The 19,472-nt window shown below is 32.3% G+C and overlaps 3 protein-coding genes across 6 annotated transcripts; 2 read left to right on the top strand and 1 right to left on the bottom strand.

Moving 5' to 3' along the window:
* The first annotated feature begins 686 nt into the window (after window positions 1–686).
* LOC110609608 (F-box protein FBW2) lies at window positions 687–3,480 on the top strand. 3 transcript variants are annotated; one of them, XM_043954234.1, is made up of 3 exons: window positions 687–710; window positions 1,983–2,299; window positions 2,684–3,480. In XM_043954234.1, the coding sequence occupies exons 1-3, from the start codon at window positions 708–710 to the stop codon at window positions 3,342–3,344; spliced, it is 981 nt and encodes a 326-aa protein (XP_043810169.1). In that variant the 5' UTR covers window positions 687–707; the 3' UTR covers window positions 3,345–3,480. The 3 variants fall into 3 exon arrangements, with proteins under 3 accessions (XP_043810169.1, XP_021605007.1, XP_021605006.1); XM_021749315.2 differs by lacking the exon at window positions 687–710 and adding an exon at window positions 785–1,172; XM_021749314.2 differs by lacking the exon at window positions 687–710 and adding an exon at window positions 1,179–1,405.
* Window positions 3,481–10,956: 7,476 nt separating this feature from the next.
* On the top strand, window positions 10,957–15,036 carry LOC110609708 (phospho-2-dehydro-3-deoxyheptonate aldolase 1, chloroplastic). Its single transcript, XM_021749483.2, has 5 exons — window positions 10,957–11,613; window positions 11,820–12,097; window positions 12,713–12,989; window positions 13,401–13,646; window positions 14,582–15,036. Exons 1-5 carry the CDS (start codon window positions 11,071–11,073, stop codon window positions 14,846–14,848), a joined length of 1,611 nt encoding a protein of 536 aa, XP_021605175.1. The 5' UTR covers window positions 10,957–11,070; the 3' UTR covers window positions 14,849–15,036.
* A 1,889-nt stretch (window positions 15,037–16,925) lies between these two features.
* On the bottom strand, window positions 16,926–19,153 carry LOC110606456 (40S ribosomal protein S6). Of its 2 annotated transcripts, XM_021745268.2 has the most exons (7): window positions 19,030–19,153; window positions 18,842–18,906; window positions 18,042–18,099; window positions 17,846–17,954; window positions 17,436–17,708; window positions 17,062–17,338; window positions 16,926–16,996 (listed from the first exon to the last, which is right to left on the bottom strand). In XM_021745268.2, the coding sequence occupies exons 1-6, from the start codon at window positions 19,033–19,035 to the stop codon at window positions 17,100–17,102; spliced, it is 750 nt and encodes a 249-aa protein (XP_021600960.1). In that variant the 5' UTR covers window positions 19,036–19,153; the 3' UTR covers window positions 16,926–16,996; window positions 17,062–17,099. The 2 variants fall into 2 exon arrangements, with proteins under 2 accessions (XP_021600960.1, XP_021600954.1); XM_021745262.2 differs by having other exon boundaries at window positions 16,926–17,338.
* Window positions 19,154–19,472: the final 319 nt, after the last annotated feature.

Raw genomic sequence — 19,472 nt, 5'->3', positions numbered from 1 at the left:
ATGGACCACCATCAATTCTCATTTGATTTCACTTTCAATTGAATTTGCCTTCTTCATAGTTCAATCAAAATCAATTTTGACGACATTGTAAAATTTCAAGAATTGTAATTAGTTGGTGTGTTGGTTCGAAACTTTCTTAGTAATTTTTTTAATTAAAAATAATAATAATAATTCCCAAGCACCAGCAGGATACCATATAGTATAGGGTGCATTTAATGCTCACTGACCGTCCATCCTTGTACGACTCTGATTTTCCACCTCAGGAGTGGATCCTCATTCTGAGCTCAAATCTTGCCATTGGCAACTCAGATTACCCAGGTCGCATTCAAACCTGAATTTCAACCTTTTGAAAAAAAAAAACGCAAGTCCAAAGGTGACATGGTCTTGGGCCTAGACCTTTATCTTCTTCTATTAACTCCCTGGATTGCTCTATCCTGTCGGTGCCCCTTTCTACGAAGCCCATTTGGAACTTGTAACCATCAATGTCTCTAAATTTTGCACAGTTATCAACCCACTCAAGTGCTATTCAAACTTCTTACATATCTTTCAGAGGAGAAGTAAATATACCTAACCAATGTTTACCAAACCTCTCATTAACATTATCTTTGAAAACCAACAAAAAAAAAAAAAGAGCTTCACAATTCCAAATCCCAAAAAGGAAAACTGTAAATTACAATTCCCACCTTCGTAGTTTTTATCAAAAATTTATGGTAATTAAATTTCTTTTAAGAAATCTTAAGTTATCCAAATACTAATTATATAGCTATACGTTTTCTTTTGTTTCTGGGTTGTCAGTTGTCACTCTCTCCTCTCTGTTTTTTCTTTTACTGTAAATATTCCTTGTTGGTTGTGAGTATTTAACTCGTACATTTACGCATCCAGTGTTTCTCTTTTTCACTCTGTTTTTACTTGTTGGGTTCTTGTTCTGTATCGCATTGATGCTGTTTAGTTGTGTGGGTAGATGGGGGCTCTACTAATTTTCTAGCTCTCTCTCTCTCTCTCTCTCTCTTTTTACTCCTCATCCTCTTCCCCTTCTCTCTGTCTCTGTTTTCTTTTTGCCCTGCGTTTGTGGCGGATAAACCGGTGATCTGTTCCACTATCCAAATCCCAAAGAAAACCAAGAAAGCCAGTCTTCCAAGGGTGAAAAAATATTAGCTCCTCTTTTCTTCCAGGTGTATATGCAAAATATATTCAGATTTATATACTTTTTCTCTTTCTTTCTTTGTCCTTTGCTTACCCAGAAACGCACTTTCTGTTTCTCGGTGTTTGGATTGCAGGAGCATGAGATTATCTTTTTCTTTGCTTCTCATTCATTTTTTTCATGCAGAGTTTTATCTTAATCTCACCCTCACCCGATACCCTTTCTAATATACATGCAAATGATGTTTCTGAGCAGTTTTCTTGTGTGAGTTTAGTTTTATGGATCTGTTAAGTTACTTTTCATATTTTCTATTTGGGATTCAATTTGTTGTTTATTTCTTTATTTTCTTGTGCAGATCGATTAACTTTAGCCATTTCTTTCGTTTTATCCAGAAATTGGTTCTAGATTTTTTGTTATTGTAAATTTTAAATCTTTTTCTTCTTAATTTCTTCATTTGGTTTTGTGATGTTGAATGTTTAATTGAGCTTTTTTCTTTTTTCTCATTTTTGGAAATTTAATGCTTCTTTCTCTTATTTGATCTATATCTATCGCATGTTCTCTGTCTACCTGCTTCTATCACTGTCATTTTATCTTTTTCTTTTTGCTAGATAAGGAAAAAATGTTTTTGTTGCCGCAAAGTGATCGTGTATGCAACTCAGATCTTTTGCTTATTTTATTTTCTTCTTGTATTATTGAATTCTGCACATTTTCCTTCAAATTTCTCTTGTAGGATTGACCCTTTCTGGTGATATTCATTTATTCTAAAAGGTCTATTTCGTGCTTAAGGACTTGGATTTTTGGATTTCCCTTCTTTAAATTTCTGGTCTTTAATTTTGTACAGGAAGGATATATGGCAGATGGGAGTGAGTATCGCTGTTGGGATGAGCTGATACCAGATGCTCTTGGGCTTATCTTTAGAAATCTTTCCCTGCAAGAGACATTGACAGTGGTCCCAAGGGTTTGCAAATCATGGAGCAGAGCAGTTTCAGGGCCATATTGTTGGCAAGAGATAGACATTGAGGAATGGAGCAAAAGGCGCCAGCCTCATCACCTTGATCGCATGCTACGGTTGTTGATTACTAGAAGCTGTGGATCCCTGCGCAAGCTATCTGTCACTGGAATTCCAAATGATGCCATTTTCTCATTTCTCGTTGAGCAGTAAGCTGAACCAGACTTTTTTTTTTTTTTTTTTTTATCAAACTTCAACTTTCAATTGCCAAGCTTATTATGAAACCTTGTAATCTGCTCATAGGTTCTAGTTTAGTTGAGCACAGATAGTCTTATAGTTCATCTTGATTGTGTCTCTATTCCTTGTCCATTTAGGATCTTGTCATTGCAGCAGAAAAAGCATTGCTTCTTATTTGTTTATTGTTACTCTTGCATTGCTTAGCAAATTCAGTTGTGGTATTCTTCATTGTAATTGCCATCTCTAGATAGGAAAAGGAGCTGGTTTTTTAGCATCATTTGTCTTAGTGACTCTAATGGTACCATTCTTTAAGAGGGCATTTAGTGACTTGGGTATTTTTCTATTGGTTTTGCAAGTGCTGGATCCCTTCAGACTTTGCGGATGCCAAGAAGTGAAATAAGTGATTCAATTGTTGAACAGATTGCTGGAAGACTTTCAATGATCACTTTCTTGGATGTGAGCTATTGCAATAAAATTGGTGCTCGAGCTTTAGAGGCTATTGGAAAGCGTTGTAAATTGCTTTTGGTGCTGTGCCGGAACATGGAGCTATCATCTTCAGCAGATCAGCTTCCGCTAGATGATGAGGCTCATGCCATTGCTACCACGATGCCTAAGCTGAAGCATTTAGAAATTGCCTACCATCTTCTCATCAGCACAGAAAGTGTGTTGAAAATCCTTTCAAGCTGCCCTGAGCTTGAGTTCATGAATTTGACAGGATGCTGGGATGTGAAACTTGACGGGAATTTCCTCAAAGAGAAGTTCCCAAAAGTGAGAATATTAGGGCCTCATCTCCTGGAGTATTATGATATGAATGACTGGGGAGATTATTGCTCTGAATATTCAGATGCTTCCGAGTACTTTGCTTGGGAAATCTTTTCTGGCGATATGGGAGATTATGATGATGATGATAGTTTTGATGAAATGTGGGATGACGAGGAAAGGCTGGAGGAGCTTGAGCTCAGGTTCTATGAAGGCATTGAGGATGCTGGATTATATGGTTGGCCTCCATCTCCATAGCTACTGTTTCCTTTTTCTTTTTTTCCTTTTGTTCACTTTTCTATCTCTAGTGCTAAATGCTTCTACCGGGTACTTTCTTTTATGCTCTATGAATATATAATGTTTCAATAGGAATGAAGTTGTATGCTTTGTGTCACTCCCCTGTTACCTAAATTTTCTCTTAAATAAAAATAGTGCCATGGCTTCCTGCTTGCATCTTGCAGGCAAGGCAAATACAGGACAAATGGTCCTTGATCTAGTTGAAAATTTGGCAGAGTGTGATAAAGGGTAACCCAGTTGATATTTTATGACAGAAGAATTGGCCCACAGATATTTTTAGTGTAATTATTGGTTTGTTCACTGATGATTTGTGCCCAGGTTGCTTGCCATTAAGCAAACAACTTTAAATCCAACCATTCAATTCTAATGCTGTCAATTCCAATTGCATCAGTATTCTACAAGATTGATGAATGGGGTCACTCAAAAGGATTAAGCAGCAGGCCTGAGAAGCTTTTTGACTTCACTACCTGAGCTCTTTAAATTAGTTTCATCATCCAAAGAGCATCTGTGGTTAATGTATGGACACGTGGAGTCCTTTGTGTAATATAGACATTTTTATATGCATTATGCAGTTTTGAGGTGAGCAGAGAAGGCCAACAAAAAACAGTATGATTAGTTTTAAAACTAAATAAAAAGTCTACAAAGTTTGAAAAATTGCACTTGACATTTCATCACTCAAATCAATCCCCGGAGATTTCTCTGCTTTTGTTTGATATCATGATTATTTACTAAAACTGAGAAGCCTTGAGGATTCATATTATAATGGGTAGCTGGAATTAATCCCTAGCAAAATCCTGATACTCTTGGCTTAAATATGGTGATGGGATATGATCTTTAAAGGCAAAATTGTACTTTGGAATGTCTGATTTGTAATCGCATGAGATGTTTGTCTGTTACTGTTAGATTCATTTATATACTTAGAAGATAATTAAGGATTTAATAACTTCGCACGAGTTCCTAGTTGCTCACATGATTACATGTGACAGCTCTCTAGTTGGATCTTGGACTCGCTCAACCGCGGCATAAATTCAAAGACTTGTTTTGAGATGTGGGTCTCTGTCCACTTAAATCTCTTTCAAAAGAAAACTAGAAAATCATAAGAAGAAGATGAAGGACAAAGAGACAAAGCTTCAGAATTGGCATGATTTACAAAGCCATCCCCTGCTAAGCAGAAGAAACTTTTAAAACCAGAGTGCCCAGCAGAAAATATCTAAAATTGCTAAGATCCAATTTAAGGAAAAAAAGTGGTAATGGAAGAAAACGCTCTGCTACTAGTAATAATAATAAAAATATCACCATATATGAAGAGAAGACGCATAAAACTGTAGGGTAGCAATCCCTTTCGAAGGGCAAAAAAACTGAAGGAATATATGCAGAGGGGAAGTGGACCATATTTGAAATTCAAAAGGAGGAGGAGGGGAGGGGGAGGGGGTGGTCCCCTATGTGAAATGTGTTGGTGTATATGAGATATGGCCTACCAAGTTGAAGGGACAGAAGAAGCAGAAGCACATGAAGGAGTAGCCAAAATCATATGTATAATAACTTGTGTAAGGCTTGTGGTGTTACTCGTTTTACAGTGGACAAAATGGGTGTCATGTGGGATTTGTGCTTATAGGACACAGTGGGTGGTCCCTTTGTTGAATTACAAAGAAGCAATCATCAATGAGAAGATTCGCTTCCGCTTTTCTTTCTCCTTTTTCTCATTTGTTTTCACTTCCACACTCCATTTTTTTTTACCCACTCTTTTTTACTTCAATGTATTTTGTGTAATCTCCACCAAAACTTAATTAAATATACTTATTTTTACGAAATACCAGAGATTGTTTCGCCCCAAATCCCGGTTGGTGCTCAATTTTTCTTTTGAAGAAAAATTGGAGAACGTCTTGGGCTTTGCTGAGGTAGTGAGGCTGAAATAAAATGGACAAGCTTCCAATGGCCCAAATTCTTTATTTGCCCGGACCAACTAGGATGCCATGTGAGTTCCCAAAACCACAAATTCTTTATTTTAATTCATTATAATATTTATAAATTTTATTTATTTATATATTATAAATTTAAATTATAATAATTTAAGTATAAACAATAATAAGAATTTTAAAATTTAAATAATATCTTAATATTATACTAATAATCTAATATTTAATATTTTATTATTTTTTTAATAAATCAAATAAGAATATTCATTATCTTTAATAAATATTATATTATATTATTTTATTTTTTTATATTATGAAATTAAAATTTAAAATTAATATAGTAAATTTTTATAATTTTCTATAAAAATAGAGAATTAGTTTTATTACACTTAAATTACACTTTTATTAGTCCTTAGTATGTTAACACTGGTTTTGATATCATAATTTATCACTTTAATAACTTATAATTTTTCATTTTAAAATTAAATATATTATTAATAATTAAAACAACACCATATTATTTAAAAATTTTATATTATAAAATTATATATATTTTATTTTTCTTTTAATTATCAAATCATTTATAACATAGTTTGATATTATCAAATTATCACTTTCATAATTTATAATTTTTATCTTATAAATTTGATTGAATTATTATTCACTATTTTAAATATTATTGTTAATAATTTTAAAAACGATATATATATATATATATATAATTTTAATCTTATAAATTTAAAAGTTTTATTAAATAATTAGAATTATAATAATATTTTACTAATTTCATTAAAAATTTGAATTTTTATATATTATAGTTTATTATCCTACAATTATTTTTTTAATTTAAAATTTTTATGTAATAATTTAATATTATCGAAGTTAAATTTATTTCAACAATATTATCTTGATTTTGATATTTTTATTTATTAATATATATAAAAAAATTTTAAATATTTATTTATAATAAATATTAATTTTTTACTTTAATATTCAAATATAATTATTGATAATTAAAACAACAACATATTATTTAATAATTTTACATTATTAAATTATTTATATTTTTTATAATAATTTAAACTTTAATTTAAAATTGAAATATTTATTAAAAATTATATTTTATTATAATTAATAATATATAAATAATCTAAATTGAGAGAGTTTACCAAATAATTAAAAATGAGAGTCTAAACTATTAAACACTTATTTGATTATTAATGACACCGATTGATAAATATTATCAACTATAAAATATTTATAGTACTAAATTGAATATTATTTTTAAAATTTTATAATTTACTATCATAATTAAAAATAAATAAATATTAAAAAATAATAATAAATATTTATCTCACTTTTATTTATATTATAAATATATTTTACTCTAAATAAATATAATAAATCATAGATAAATTGAAAATAACCACTTTATTTTTTATTAATTATATTTTATTAGATAAAATAATTCAAATTTAAAATAAAAATATTAATTTCAAACAAATATTTAAAATAATTTACTTAGTTATTACATTAAATAATATATATAGTCAAAAAATACAATTTTAACACCTTTGATATTTACAAAATTTTCATTTTTAAATTTAAAAAAGAATTTATATATTTTGAACTAAAAAATTATATGTATTTTTTAAAAATTATAATTTGTATGAAAATTACATAAAATATAAAATAAAAATAAAACCAATCTAATAATTATAAAAATATTAAATAAAAACTTAATAAATATAGAAAATTAAATCTAGTATAAACTTAAATTAAATTTAGCAGAGAAGAGAACTTATAGAATTAATAAAAATCGCTAAACTCTCTATCAGTTTGTTGAATACATGAAAACAAATAACAATTCGGATATTTATAGTATATAAACCACAATATCATGAATTTATATTTTAATTAAATTTTACTAATTACAACTTCATCTCAATGTTTTATAATAAAATTTAATAAAAAATATCTTCGATCAATTTAAATTTAAATTAATTAATTAAATAATTAAAATTTTTTTTCCACTTTTCCCACTTATATATATATATATATATATATAAGACTGCACTGGAACTTACTTTTCAATTCAAGTTCTGGCAAAATAATGCATGCGACAATAATTTTAAGTTGGTTTCAGAAGCTAATCAGTCTGAAATAAAAGAAACCATCGAAAAACTAAACACACGCAACGCGTAGTCTGCCCCTGTTCCTTTCCTACACCTTAGATACTACATGAACACAACATGATATATCTTCAGTCTCAGGCGACAAAACCAACTCCTAACGACATGAATCTTAGTTTTCAAGCTTATAGAAACGAAAACATTGCAGCTTCGAAAACAAGAAATGGCGGCTCCCGGGGCTGTTATGGTGGGTATAAACTGTCAAGCATGACCAGTAGAGAAGAGAGTATTGGCATGGGACATGGTCTAAATGGCACAAGTCGAAGATACTGTTATTGCTCTGCATGTTCTTTGTAATTGGACAAGGAGTGATGGTTTTCCTGGGTGCTTCTTTTTGGTTATTTGAGGGGCCTTAATTATTTGGTGAATTGGAAGACGAAGAGAGACGAGGAAGACAAACCTAGGATTATAGCACTTTTAAAACGACATCGTTTCCACTTTTTGTGTTTATTTTAATGGAGCGAGCTCACCTTCACGTGAGATTTTTTAGTTTAATAAAAAATAAATTATACTTTTGATACGTAAATTTTAAGTTATCGATTTTTTTATTTTTAAAATTAACATTTAAACTCTAAAATTTTTATTAATTTCATTCAAACTAAAAATTTTATCAAAATTATTGTTAATAAAATATAAAATATATATAATATTCCTATTAAATTGAGAAAATACTAAAAAATAACTAATATTCTCGGATAGATTATCGAAAATATTTTATCAAATATCATACATGCATCAATTTCTATTGGAGGAGTATTTTGATTGTGGGAATATAGATGAGATTAGAATTTTGTAGGTAAAGAATGATAGGGTATTTCTAGAATTAAAAATATTTTTTTATTCTTTTTATTCTCAACTTAATAAATTTTATAAATAGAATGACTTCTTAATAGAATGGGACCAATTGGACCTTTGGACCTTATATAGAGACAGGAGAGTATTTATGTTTCTATTCAATTTCCTTTTCACTTTAGCTCTAAAATATCATGAGCGTGACTGCTTAATGAAAAAGCAATAAAGAATTTATTCACTGGGCCCTTGTCCGGACTGCTTCTTTTGACCCATTGGGCAAACATTGTAGCGGTTTTGTGGACTATCTCGAGCCGGGGAAAAAAGAAAGAAAAGAGAAACAAATAAAAATTTGGAGGGGGAAATCCTTGGTAGCACTGAGGTGGTACATTCTAGGCTGAGGATTTTTGCCGACCGGCAGGCTGCACAATCAGTTCCTGTGTCAAATCCTGCGTCCTCTCCAATTGTCCAGGATGCATGGGTGTGGCTGACGGGAGGTGCGCAGAATTGCAATATTGATGCAGGTGTACATGAGCAAAAATATGCAAATTTTTTGTGGCGATTATCTGGAATGTGAATGGCACTTTTTATACAACTCTAACCCGCTTTAGGAGGTTTCTTTTTGCAATTCACTTGGCTGAATTTTGTATTGAGAGACATCTTCTTGTAAAGATTTTTTTTTTGAAGATCTAACTAAATCTTATAATGAATTTGGTACAAACTAAAAGAGTTGCTCGTGTTATTGATAACAGTTGTTTTACTACATGTTAATCTCACTGAAATCTGAATAGTCTAAGTTTATAAATCCATTTGTAGAATTCTGTTATTTTAAATTTTTTTACTTTATATTTTAAATTTTAAATTGGATTTATATATATATGGAGGCCTATAGACGAGAGTTGAGTTTTTGATGGGAAGTGGGTAGGAGAGTAAGTGGAAGGGGGTAGGTGTGTGCGAATTGGACATCTCTCTCCCATTTCTAAGACTTCTATGAATTTATCCCATTGAAAAAATTATTATATAATCATTATATTCAGTTTTGCACTTTAATCATTAATTATACAAAGTAAAACTTACTTGAAATTTGTGATATTAATAGTTATAATAAAATTATTATACATAAAAATATTTTTATTATAAAATTCTTTGATATTGATTTTTTTTACGAAATTGATGAAAGAGTTTGCTTTGCAATAATTTTAACATCCACTCGGATAACACATCCACCAAATTACTTGGTTAGCTGATCTTTCTCTTCGATCTTCAGCTTATTCTTCTCCTTGGCTTGGCTTGGCTCAGTTAAAATTTCTTATTTTGCTGTTAAATTTCCCAATTTAGGTAATGCACTTGCAATTTATAAAATCAACTCACAAACCTTAAATCCAACAACAAAACTCAATAATGTTTAATTCACAGCCACAATCTATAATTTTTAAATTCAGAGTTAATTTCGATGAAAACACTGAAAAACTATACAAATTTGTATAATACTATTATTATTTCTAACAAAAATGAAAAAAACAACAACAATCTATAATTTTTAAATTCAGAGTTAACTTTGATGAAAACACCAAAAAATTATAAAAATTTATATAATATTGTTATTATTTCTAACAGAAAAAAAAAAAAAAAAAAAAACCCAAACGCAAGAAAATGAGTATCGAATGACACAACATCAAACAACATGTAAGTTAGACAAAGAAACGTAATCAGAGACAAAAAAAAACCGAAAATAGAAATTGGAACAACAATGAATGAAGCATATAAATGCGTTAATGTGAAAAAAATGATTTAATTTAATTGTCACTTTATAATGTTGAATATATTAAATAATATTAAAAACTTTAATTTATACGAGAATGTGTTGAACACATGCTAAAAACAAATAAAAATGTGGCTGTATCCCTACATTTAAAATATTAGTGGTTTTTTCATTTAATTTTAAATTTAGTTAGATTTTTTTTTATTTTTTTATTCAGTTTAAGTTAATTTTAATAAAAAATTAATAAAATAAAAAATAATATAAAAAAATTAAATCATAATAAAATTTAAAATATTTTATAAAATAAAATATTAAAAAATAAAATATCCAATCAATTAAATTAAATTAAATTAAATCAAATCAATTTGATTTAAATTAATTTATATTGACTAATTAATTTTTATAAATAATAAAATTTTATTTTTAATTTATTTAATTTTATTCAATTTTAATTCGAATTAATAATTGAATTCGACTGACTAACAATCCTAAAAATAAATTTTAAAATAATTTATATTTTTTTAAAAAATAATTTATATTTTTTTTAACTCGAAATTTATAAACCTTAAAAATAATTTATATTACTTTAAAAAATAATTTATATTTTATTGTCTCCGAATTTATATTTAATAGCCCCTAAAAATTTATATGACCATTACTCTAGACCTCCAGAGCAATGCGCGACAAACAATTAAAAAAAAAAAAAGAATGAAAGAAGAAGAAGAAGCCGCCAAGCAGCCAGGTGGGTTCGGCTATAAAGCTATGAAGCTGCCGTCAGCTGTGATAAGCGGCGATTAGTAGGTGAAGCAACCACAACGATTAAACAATTCAACTAAGATGTAGATACAATCAAATCCCTAAAATAACCCCATTCTCATAATATATTTCCCATCTAATACGTTGCCGTTGCCACTGCCACTACCGGGTTCTCTTTTCCTTATAAAAACTTTTTCATCTCTTTCTCTGACATTTGAAGCACCTCCCAAAATCTCCATTCCCTCTCTTTCTCCATTATTCAATTACCCAGAATGTCTCTCACTAGCACCTCCATTTTTCCCACCAAATCTTTCATTCCCTCCAACAAACCCCATCAACCTTCCTTTCTCACCAACCCTTCTAGATCCTTACTCCACATCTCCGCCGTCCACGCCGCCGAGCCTTCTAAGAACCCCATTGTCTCTGATAAACCTGGGAAACAACATTCCACAATAACATCTAAAGCGGCTGCCGCAACATCAGCACCACCGGTTAATGTGGTTCCTGGGAAATGGAGAGTGGACAGCTGGAAATCGAAGAAGGCTTTGCAGCTTCCTGAATATCCTGATAAGAAGGAGCTGGAATCGGTGCTCAAGACCCTGGATGCTTTCCCTCCGATTGTGTTCGCTGGGGAGGCTAGGAGCTTGGAGGAGAGGCTCGGTGAAGCTGCAATGGGCAATGCTTTTTTGTTGCAAGGGGGAGACTGCGCTGAGAGTTTTAAGGAGTTCAATGCTAATAATATTCGGGACACTTTCAGGATTCTCCTCCAGATGAGTGCTGTCTTGATGTTTGGTGGACAAATGCCCGTTATCAAGGTGAGCTTTTACTGTTAGCCTCTGTTTCCCTTTCTTTCTCAGTTCTATATATAAAAGAAGATATTGCTGAAACTAGAACACAGAACAAATTCTAGAATAATTTCAGAACACTATCACCAGGATAGTCCGGCAATTTATCTTCAAAGTTTAAATATTTCACTATTTTCTCCCGCTTTTAATTGATGAATTGGTTGCTATCGTTATAGGTGGGACGGATGGCTGGTCAATTTGCGAAACCAAGATCGGAGCCTTTTGAGGAAAAGAACGGAGTAAAGTTGCCTAGTTACAGAGGGGACAACGTGAATGGAGATGCTTTCGACGAGAAGTCAAGAGTTCCTGACCCACACAGGATGATCAGGGCTTACTGCCAATCAGCAGCAACTTTGAATCTCCTTCGGGCGTTTGCTACCGGTGGATATGCTGCTATGCAGAGGGTTACTCAGTGGAATTTGGATTTTACAGAGCACAGTGAGCAGGGAGACAGGTAGGATTCTGACAGGGAAACTTGAGTCTCACTGTTTAAATTTGTTTTTGTGCTTTTATTTATTTGTTTATTTTTTTGATGGATTGGTAATAAATAGAATTTCCTGGTTAGACACCAGTGAAAGTTGCTTTTGAAGTAAAATTGATCTTTAGTTGTTTTTGTCCGGTGCTCTTTTTATGTTTGATTGCGTGGAGTGGACATGAGATGGTGAAATTCACTGTATATGTGATAATATATCAGTTTCATGTTCGAAATTATCCGTACTCTTAAGTATATGTATGGCAAGCGCAAAGTTCTGTTTTGCTTTGATTGGCCTTTGGGAATTCTATGGAAAGCTTTTCATATATTTGTGAATTTGCTATGTTTTAGCTATTTGGTGTGACGTTGACATATGATTGAATCTACATCCTTGTTCTATCCCATCAAGATCAAATGGGAACTTGCTGCTCCTGAAATTATACTAGTGATGATTGGTTCTCTAAAATATATATATAAGAATCTTTTATGGAAGTGATTTTAGTAGGTTACTAGTTCTCTAATTCTAGTTAAGTTTTGATTGCTGCATATTTTTCGTTTATGTTAAAGATGTGCTTTTTCTTTCTCTTGGCGTAATAGGTACCGGGAACTTGCACACCGGGTAGATGAGGCCCTTGGATTCATGTCTGCAGCTGGTCTAACTGTTGACCATCCTATAATGACAACAACTGAGTTTTGGACATCACATGAGTGCTTGCTTTTGCCATATGAGCAATCACTTACCAGGTTAGATTCAACTTCTGGCCTCTACTATGACTGCTCTGCCCATTTTCTCTGGGCTGGTGAGCGTACTAGACAGCTGGATGGTGCTCATGTTGAGTTTTTGAGAGGAGTTGCAAATCCCCTTGGCATTAAGGTAACATACTCTACTCCAAGTTATCTAATTCATGTTTATAGTAATTTGTTGCTAGATTAAGTTGAACTGATGAATGAAACCTTATTTTCAAAATGTCGGAAGCTGGTTTGGTTTGTGGGCATTAAAATTCTTTCTTATCTGCCGAAATACCTGAAATTGAGCTGAAGGGTGGATCTTAAAAGTTACCAAGATTGGCTACAATTAATGAATTAATTGCATATTTACAGTGTTGGGCCTAGGTTTTTTCAGTTATGACATAATTTTTAGTTTTTTTTCCTTACTAAATTGTTATGGATAACTTGGCAATCAACTGAATTTCAACAGTAATGACTTTAAATTTAATCTACATGTGACTGATAATTTTATTTGGTGCTTATGACGTTCTTTTGTGATTTGTCTATTATTCTGTAGGTAAGCGATAAGATGGATCCAACTGAGCTAGTTAAGCTTATTGAGATTCTGAATCCGCAGAACAAACCAGGGAGAATAACAATAATCACAAGAATGGGAGCTGAGAACATGAGAGTGAAACTTCCCCATCTAATTAGAGCAGTCCGCAGGGCAGGGCAAATCGTAACATGGGTCAGTGATCCTATGCATGGAAACACTATAAAGGCTCCTTGCGGTCTAAAAACTCGCCCATTTGATGCCATCAGGGTATGCACTCGTATATTTACTTCCACTGAAACCATATCATTCTTTGCAAATTCATTTTATGAGAGGCTGAAAATTCTTGGAAGTTTAAATTATATGTTGTAAAGAGAAAGTATGAAATTAAGGAAGGAGATGAGAGACAATTTATATCGGGGAACTAGCAAAGATGAGAAAAAGAAAAGTTACATTGTAGTATCCAGCAACGTAGCCTGTATGCAACTGTGTAAATGATATTAACTGTTGATAGTAGGAGGTACAGAACTTTTTTAAGGAATTGCTAGAATGCATCCAAAATTCAAATACATAATAAAGTTTTAGAGATGGGCTACTTTTCTTCCTATTGTTTTATATTTTAAACTAGCTTCAGTTTTGGTGTAACCCACTTGAAGAAAGACTTCGATTCATAATTTGCTGTTGCTATATTATCCTACAGTCAGTGGCAGATGGAAACTATGGCATGAACTCACCAATCAGAACTTGCGGTTAATGTGGTGTCTATTTGCATACAGTTGTAAATGAGCCATTTATGATTTACCTCGGTTGAGCAAGTTGCCCTAGAACAAGAGTTGTATATGGTGATTGGTGGGGCACGGTTTAGCTCTTGAGAAGAGACCACTTAATTTCTAGAAATAGACTGATGTGAATGCAAATAAAAGTGGTAGGTGGGAAAATGACTAATTCTAAAAGATCTTTGAGGGGTAGAATAGCCAATTGAGGTTCCTTAAACAAGTATCAATGGTAAGATAGAAATTTGGTGGGTAGGTGAGTTAGGGTAGGTGGTTATGTAGATCTTTATCTTCAATTTGACAAAATCCATTTTGCAACATACGAATTTTCATGTTCTACGTTCCCTGTATGTTGAGAACACATGTATGTAGTTTAAGAGTTACATTATCCTTTCTAATGCATCTAGTGCTGCTTCATCTTTTATTGGGCAGGCGGAGGTGAGAGCATTCTTTGATGTGCATGAACAAGAAGGAAGCCACCCTGGAGGAGTTCATCTAGAGATGACTGGCCAAAACGTGACAGAGTGCATCGGGGGATCACGTCCCGTGACTTTTGATGACTTGAGTTCGCGATACCACACCCACTGCGACCCTAGGCTCAATGCTTCACAATCTCTAGAGCTTGCTTTCATCATTGCAGAGCGTCTTAGAAAGAGGAGGATCCAGTCACAACCCACTATCGCCCCAACAGGCCTGTAAAACGGCAGTGAAGGCTCACCTGTATGCTTGTTCTTTTTGCAAAATTTATCAAAGCCTGTATTAATAGAACATCCTTAAAATGGAGTTAATTTATGTCGAGTGTTATATGTGTATACTTGAAGACGGTAATGTTTGAGACCTGAAAAAGCAAAAGAAATAAATGTAGAGTTAAATGCTTCGTCCCAATATGAAAATTTGAGTTAATGGATTACATGTATATAATCTCTGTACTGCTTGCTTATGGAATATCCAGAAGCAATCTCTAGACTGTTGAAGAGGTAGAAAGATGAGCGCTGGCGAAGAAAAATATAGGCAAAGTACAAGGCTGTCGAAAGAAATCCCTCACATTTAGTTTTTGGCTAAATGTATTTTCTGCTGTCCACACCAGCAATATATTTTATGTATATATATATATATATAGCAAAAGAGAAAAAAGAAACGAAAATTGAGAAGGATGAATTTCAGAATAAATGACTGAATTATGAGTACATGATATCTAAATATTTCTTTTCTCATCAGTCTTATTACTCGTCATCAACTTATCATTGCTAGTTGATATTTAAGAATCATTGGTATTCTTTGTGGTCATTCTCTTATGTTGCTTGCATGAATGAAAATGCTTAAATATTTCTGCTGTGAATTGATGGTTGTATTCAGTGAAGAATGCAATATTACATTTAGGGGGCAAATGCAGTAAGGGATATGAATGTAATATTTACATTTAGGGGTCAAAGTATTTAATAATGCTGTATTTACACTTGATAAAATCAATATATATATATATTTAAGAAGTTTAATTTCAATACAATTATGCTAAATTGATTGTATTTAATTATAAATATCAGCCGTTTCCTTGTGTATTGGATGCTTTAATGCTTTCATGCACTGGTGGGTCCTTGCTAAAGATACACGCACATAACTGTGGTGTTGCTGCATCATATTCATAAGCTTAATGTCTCCGGGCGATACTGTATTTTTAACTTAATTCCTTGAAACTAAATCCTCTCTATTTTACAAAATTCTCTTTCACTCTATTAATATTTTTTCTCAAAAAAATTCTGGTACAACTGCAAAACATCATCTTCCTTACTTATAGCTGAAAAATAGAGGTACCCATTTGTGAATTTATTGACTCTAATGTTTGAAGAATTTACTGCTCCAAGAAGCAAGTCCACAAGGTTTATCCACTTGCAGCTACATGGAAAAACTCCACCATGATATGTCCATTTGCTGCTCATTTTCTTGCCAACTCAAAATCTTTAAGGCTAAGTAAATTCATGGCTAAATAAATTGGGATGACTAAGCAATATGATTTCAAAATCCAAGAGGCAAAAGTAAAACCAAGTTTAATTTCTAACAATTCTGATCTTCCCAGCTCTAACTTGGTTCCAAATTTCTGATGATTTGTTCTGGAGCTCTTATTGTAGCTTTATGCATGGTTGTCAATGATTAGAGATCCCTTCTATGCAGTTCTTGGTAGCAAAGTACTGCTACTTCTTTATTGTATTAAGCCAATTTTTAATTGTACTCAACTCTGCCTCTGAGGCCTTGATAAAATTACTTGTTTTTAGGGAAAAAAATACATTGAATTTCAGAAAATTTTGTTTTCAGAGAAAAAAAACACATTGAATTTTGAAAAAATTTTAGTGAACTGAATTCACTGTAAATCCAAAAAATAAAAAAATAAATTCTATTTATTTTTTTGTAATAAATTCATTTATTTATATCTTCAAAATCTTTTGGTCAATACCAAATCAAAGTAAATATTTTCCTATTGATTCCAGTTCTTTCATAACAAAGCAACTACTATAATGGCGGACCAAAAGCAGTAGTACCTTATACAGAGCTAATATGTTAGTCTTAAACTCTCCTACTACTTTAACCTATTGAAAAGTTATAAATTCTTCCACTTGTTCATATTAAGTTTATAAATTAATAAAATTTAAAATATAATTACCAACATTTAAAATACACTCGAGACTTTTTTTTAAAAAATAATTTATATTTAATTATAATAATTTGTGTAAGTATTTAAAGATTTTGATTTTAATTAAACGTTCAAAAAACAAACCACTCGTGCAAAATCCAATATAATATTATAGAAAATTGTCAGGACACAAAAATTCAGTAGACTAAGCGTCAAGGCATTTCCATAACCATCAAACTAAACGCCTGTTAAGATATTAAAAATCAAATAAAAAACCCGCTGGCATTTCATCTTGCTATCAAAACTCACAAGTAGAACATGGATCTAAGCTGCAACAGATGGTTTTGAAGCAGCAGAGAGCCTGGACCGTTTCTTGGCTAAGCTCTCACTTCGTCGTTCTCTCTGCTCCTTCAATCTTGTGGCAAGGAGCTTCTGGTACTCAGCAGCCTCTGCCTTGGCCTTGGCAATCCTTTTCTTTTTCTCAGCAATTCTTGCTCTCTTTCTTTGTAAAGTCAATGGAGTAACCAACCTCTGTATTTTGGGTGCTTTACTAACCTTCTTTCCTGCATCACAAAGAAATCCATCGTGCAAAATATTATAACCTGACCCTGACAGAAAACAACAAAAAGCAAGCACTTAATGATAAAAACGCAAATATACCAGATTTTGTTGTGAATGATCTTCGGTAAGTGTTCACGTACTTCCTAACATCATCCTCCTTTGAGAGATTAAAGAGCTTTCTGATTTTTGATGCCCTCTTGGGTCCCCTCATTCTTGGTTTCTCAGTATCAGTCAGTCCAGGCAGATCATTCTCTCCCTTCTTCACGATTACCAAGTTTAAAACAGAAAGGTCAGGACTCACAATGCATCCACGGACGGACTTCCTCCTGCGTTCCCCATTGCGCCTTCCATATCCACGGAAACAAGGGGTTCCTGTACGGATAAAAATCAATGACTTCTTATCATTGGTTTCCGAAAGCAAAGATTGGCAAAACAAGTTTCAGATGGCTAAGATGCACCTATTAAACATTTAGGGATTTCTTAATTCTAAAATATAGATATCCACCAACCTCTGTGAAGCAAGAGACGAACACGTCCAGGAGTCAACACTCCCTGCTTCATGGGAAAACCTTGCTTGTCACAACCTCCCATGATTTTGAAAACATATCCCTTAAATTCCTACACAAGGAAATGATAAAATAATGAATAAACAGAGACCACACACCACACAAGCATTCAACATATGCAAAACTGGTATATACATACCTCTCCAAGAGCATCTCCACTGACCTCTTGTGAGATCCTCTTGTCAAAAAATGCACGTCTACATATCAAAAGGAAGCAAAGGGTAAGATGAGAAGAATTTCAACTGATGTTGAAAACAGGTTTCTCTATAGATTATCACTTAGCAACATGTAATTCTGGAAAGCATTTTATGGATTAGCAGGCAAACAAACATGACAATGGAGCAGCTACAGATATTTGACAAGGATAATAACAAAAGACGGGATTAATAATTGTCTGCCAATAGCAGCTAACAAAATAATCCTCCACAAATGGATAACACCCCACATTTTGCTTTCACAGGACTTATGCTAGCCATCAGGACAGGATGATAAATGAAACCAAGACATATCTTCCCATCATTAGCATCATTCGCATTCTCCCTTATGTTAATGATGGAGCAAAATGAGATAATGGGTCCATTCCATCCAAAATGAACTCAGATTGAGTGATTCATAATCCCATTTGAACTCGAGAAAGAAAAGTTAGACCAGATATCGAGGCACCCGTCTCCATTGATTACTTGACTCGTACATTCACAAATCGCAGACCCATTTAACAATGTTAAAATATGTCATTCGAGCAACCTCTTGGGCACCTCCTCATCCTAATTTTCTAATAAACAAGCTCGCAATTCAGTGTCCAAAATTATAATAACCATTGCGATATTAATATAGCAGCTTAACGTGTCATGTTTATCTAATGGAGGGCTTTTTATGACTGCACACCCAAAATTAACAATAAAAACAAACACTTGAAGAAGAAGAAAAATAAAAGCTTACAGCTTCTGGTCATCATCGATTTCCAGTTTTTTCTGGCATCCCGTAGTAGGGTTCGCAATGTTGAACTACCAGCAAAAGAGAAAGAGTAATAAACAGGAAATAAGATTGGAAACCATATAGTTGAACAGAAGGGTTTGCTTTTGATTTCATAAATTGAAAGCCAACAAAGAATTTTCAAAGAATGGAACCTTCATCGTGGTCCGGTTGGAGCAGAGGCGACCCTGCGGAAAATAGAGCTTTCACTAGCCTTCTGCTTCTAGGGTTTTTGTCGCGGAGTTTAACTTGGTATTTATTCGCGGAAACAAGTTCACATCCAATATTAATTTTTTAAAAAAAAAATAAAAAGATTAGACAATGATTCTTGATTTTTGTTTTTTTTTTTTAATTTTTCGTTTTTCATTTTAATTTTAACTAAAAATAGTATATAAATTTAAATGTTTAAAAATTCTGAAAATAATATTTTATTATTTTTTTGAAAAAGAAATAGTTTATCGTGTTTGGATATATATAGCCATAAACTTAAGAGTTGTTGGTCTATTTTGATAAAATAAAATAAAATAAAATGAGCTTATTTAACTCTTAAAAAATATAAAAGCCAATTTAAACTTATTTCGTAAAATTTAATTATAAG

The sequence above is a fragment of the Manihot esculenta genome, chromosome 2 (assembly GCF_001659605.2).
Source record: "Manihot esculenta cultivar AM560-2 chromosome 2, M.esculenta_v8, whole genome shotgun sequence".
Classification (NCBI taxonomy): Eukaryota; Viridiplantae; Streptophyta; class Magnoliopsida; order Malpighiales; family Euphorbiaceae; genus Manihot; species Manihot esculenta.
Note: the sequence above shows the minus strand (reverse complement) of the source record. Positions and strands in the feature narration are given on the sequence as shown.

Bases quoted from the DNA above. Each gene is read 5' to 3' on its own strand.
- LOC110609608 (XM_021749314.2), top strand. From the start codon at position 1,322: ATGCAGAGTTTTATCTTAATCTCACCCTCACCCGATACCCTTTCTAAT. The intron at 1,406-1,982 runs GTGAGTTTAGTT...AATTTTGTACAG, and splicing joins TTTCTGAGCAGTTTTCTTGT to GAAGGATATATGGCAGATGG. The intron at 2,300-2,683 runs GTAAGCTGAACC...TGGTTTTGCAAG, and splicing joins TTCTCATTTCTCGTTGAGCA to TGCTGGATCCCTTCAGACTT.
- LOC110609708 (XM_021749483.2), top strand. From the start codon at position 11,071: ATGTCTCTCACTAGCACCTCCATTTTTCCCACCAAATCTTTCATTCCC. The intron at 12,098-12,712 runs GTAGGATTCTGA...TTGGCGTAATAG, and splicing joins CACAGTGAGCAGGGAGACAG to GTACCGGGAACTTGCACACC. The intron at 13,647-14,581 runs GTATGCACTCGT...TTTATTGGGCAG, and splicing joins GCCCATTTGATGCCATCAGG to GCGGAGGTGAGAGCATTCTT.
- LOC110606456 (XM_021745262.2), bottom strand. The intron at 17,709-17,845 runs GTTGGTGGATAT...TTATCCGTACAG, and splicing joins TCGTCTCTTGCTTCACAGAG to GAACCCCTTGTTTCCGTGGA. The intron at 17,339-17,435 runs GTATATTTGCGT...TTTGTGATGCAG, and splicing joins ATCATTCACAACAAAATCTG to GAAAGAAGGTTAGTAAAGCA.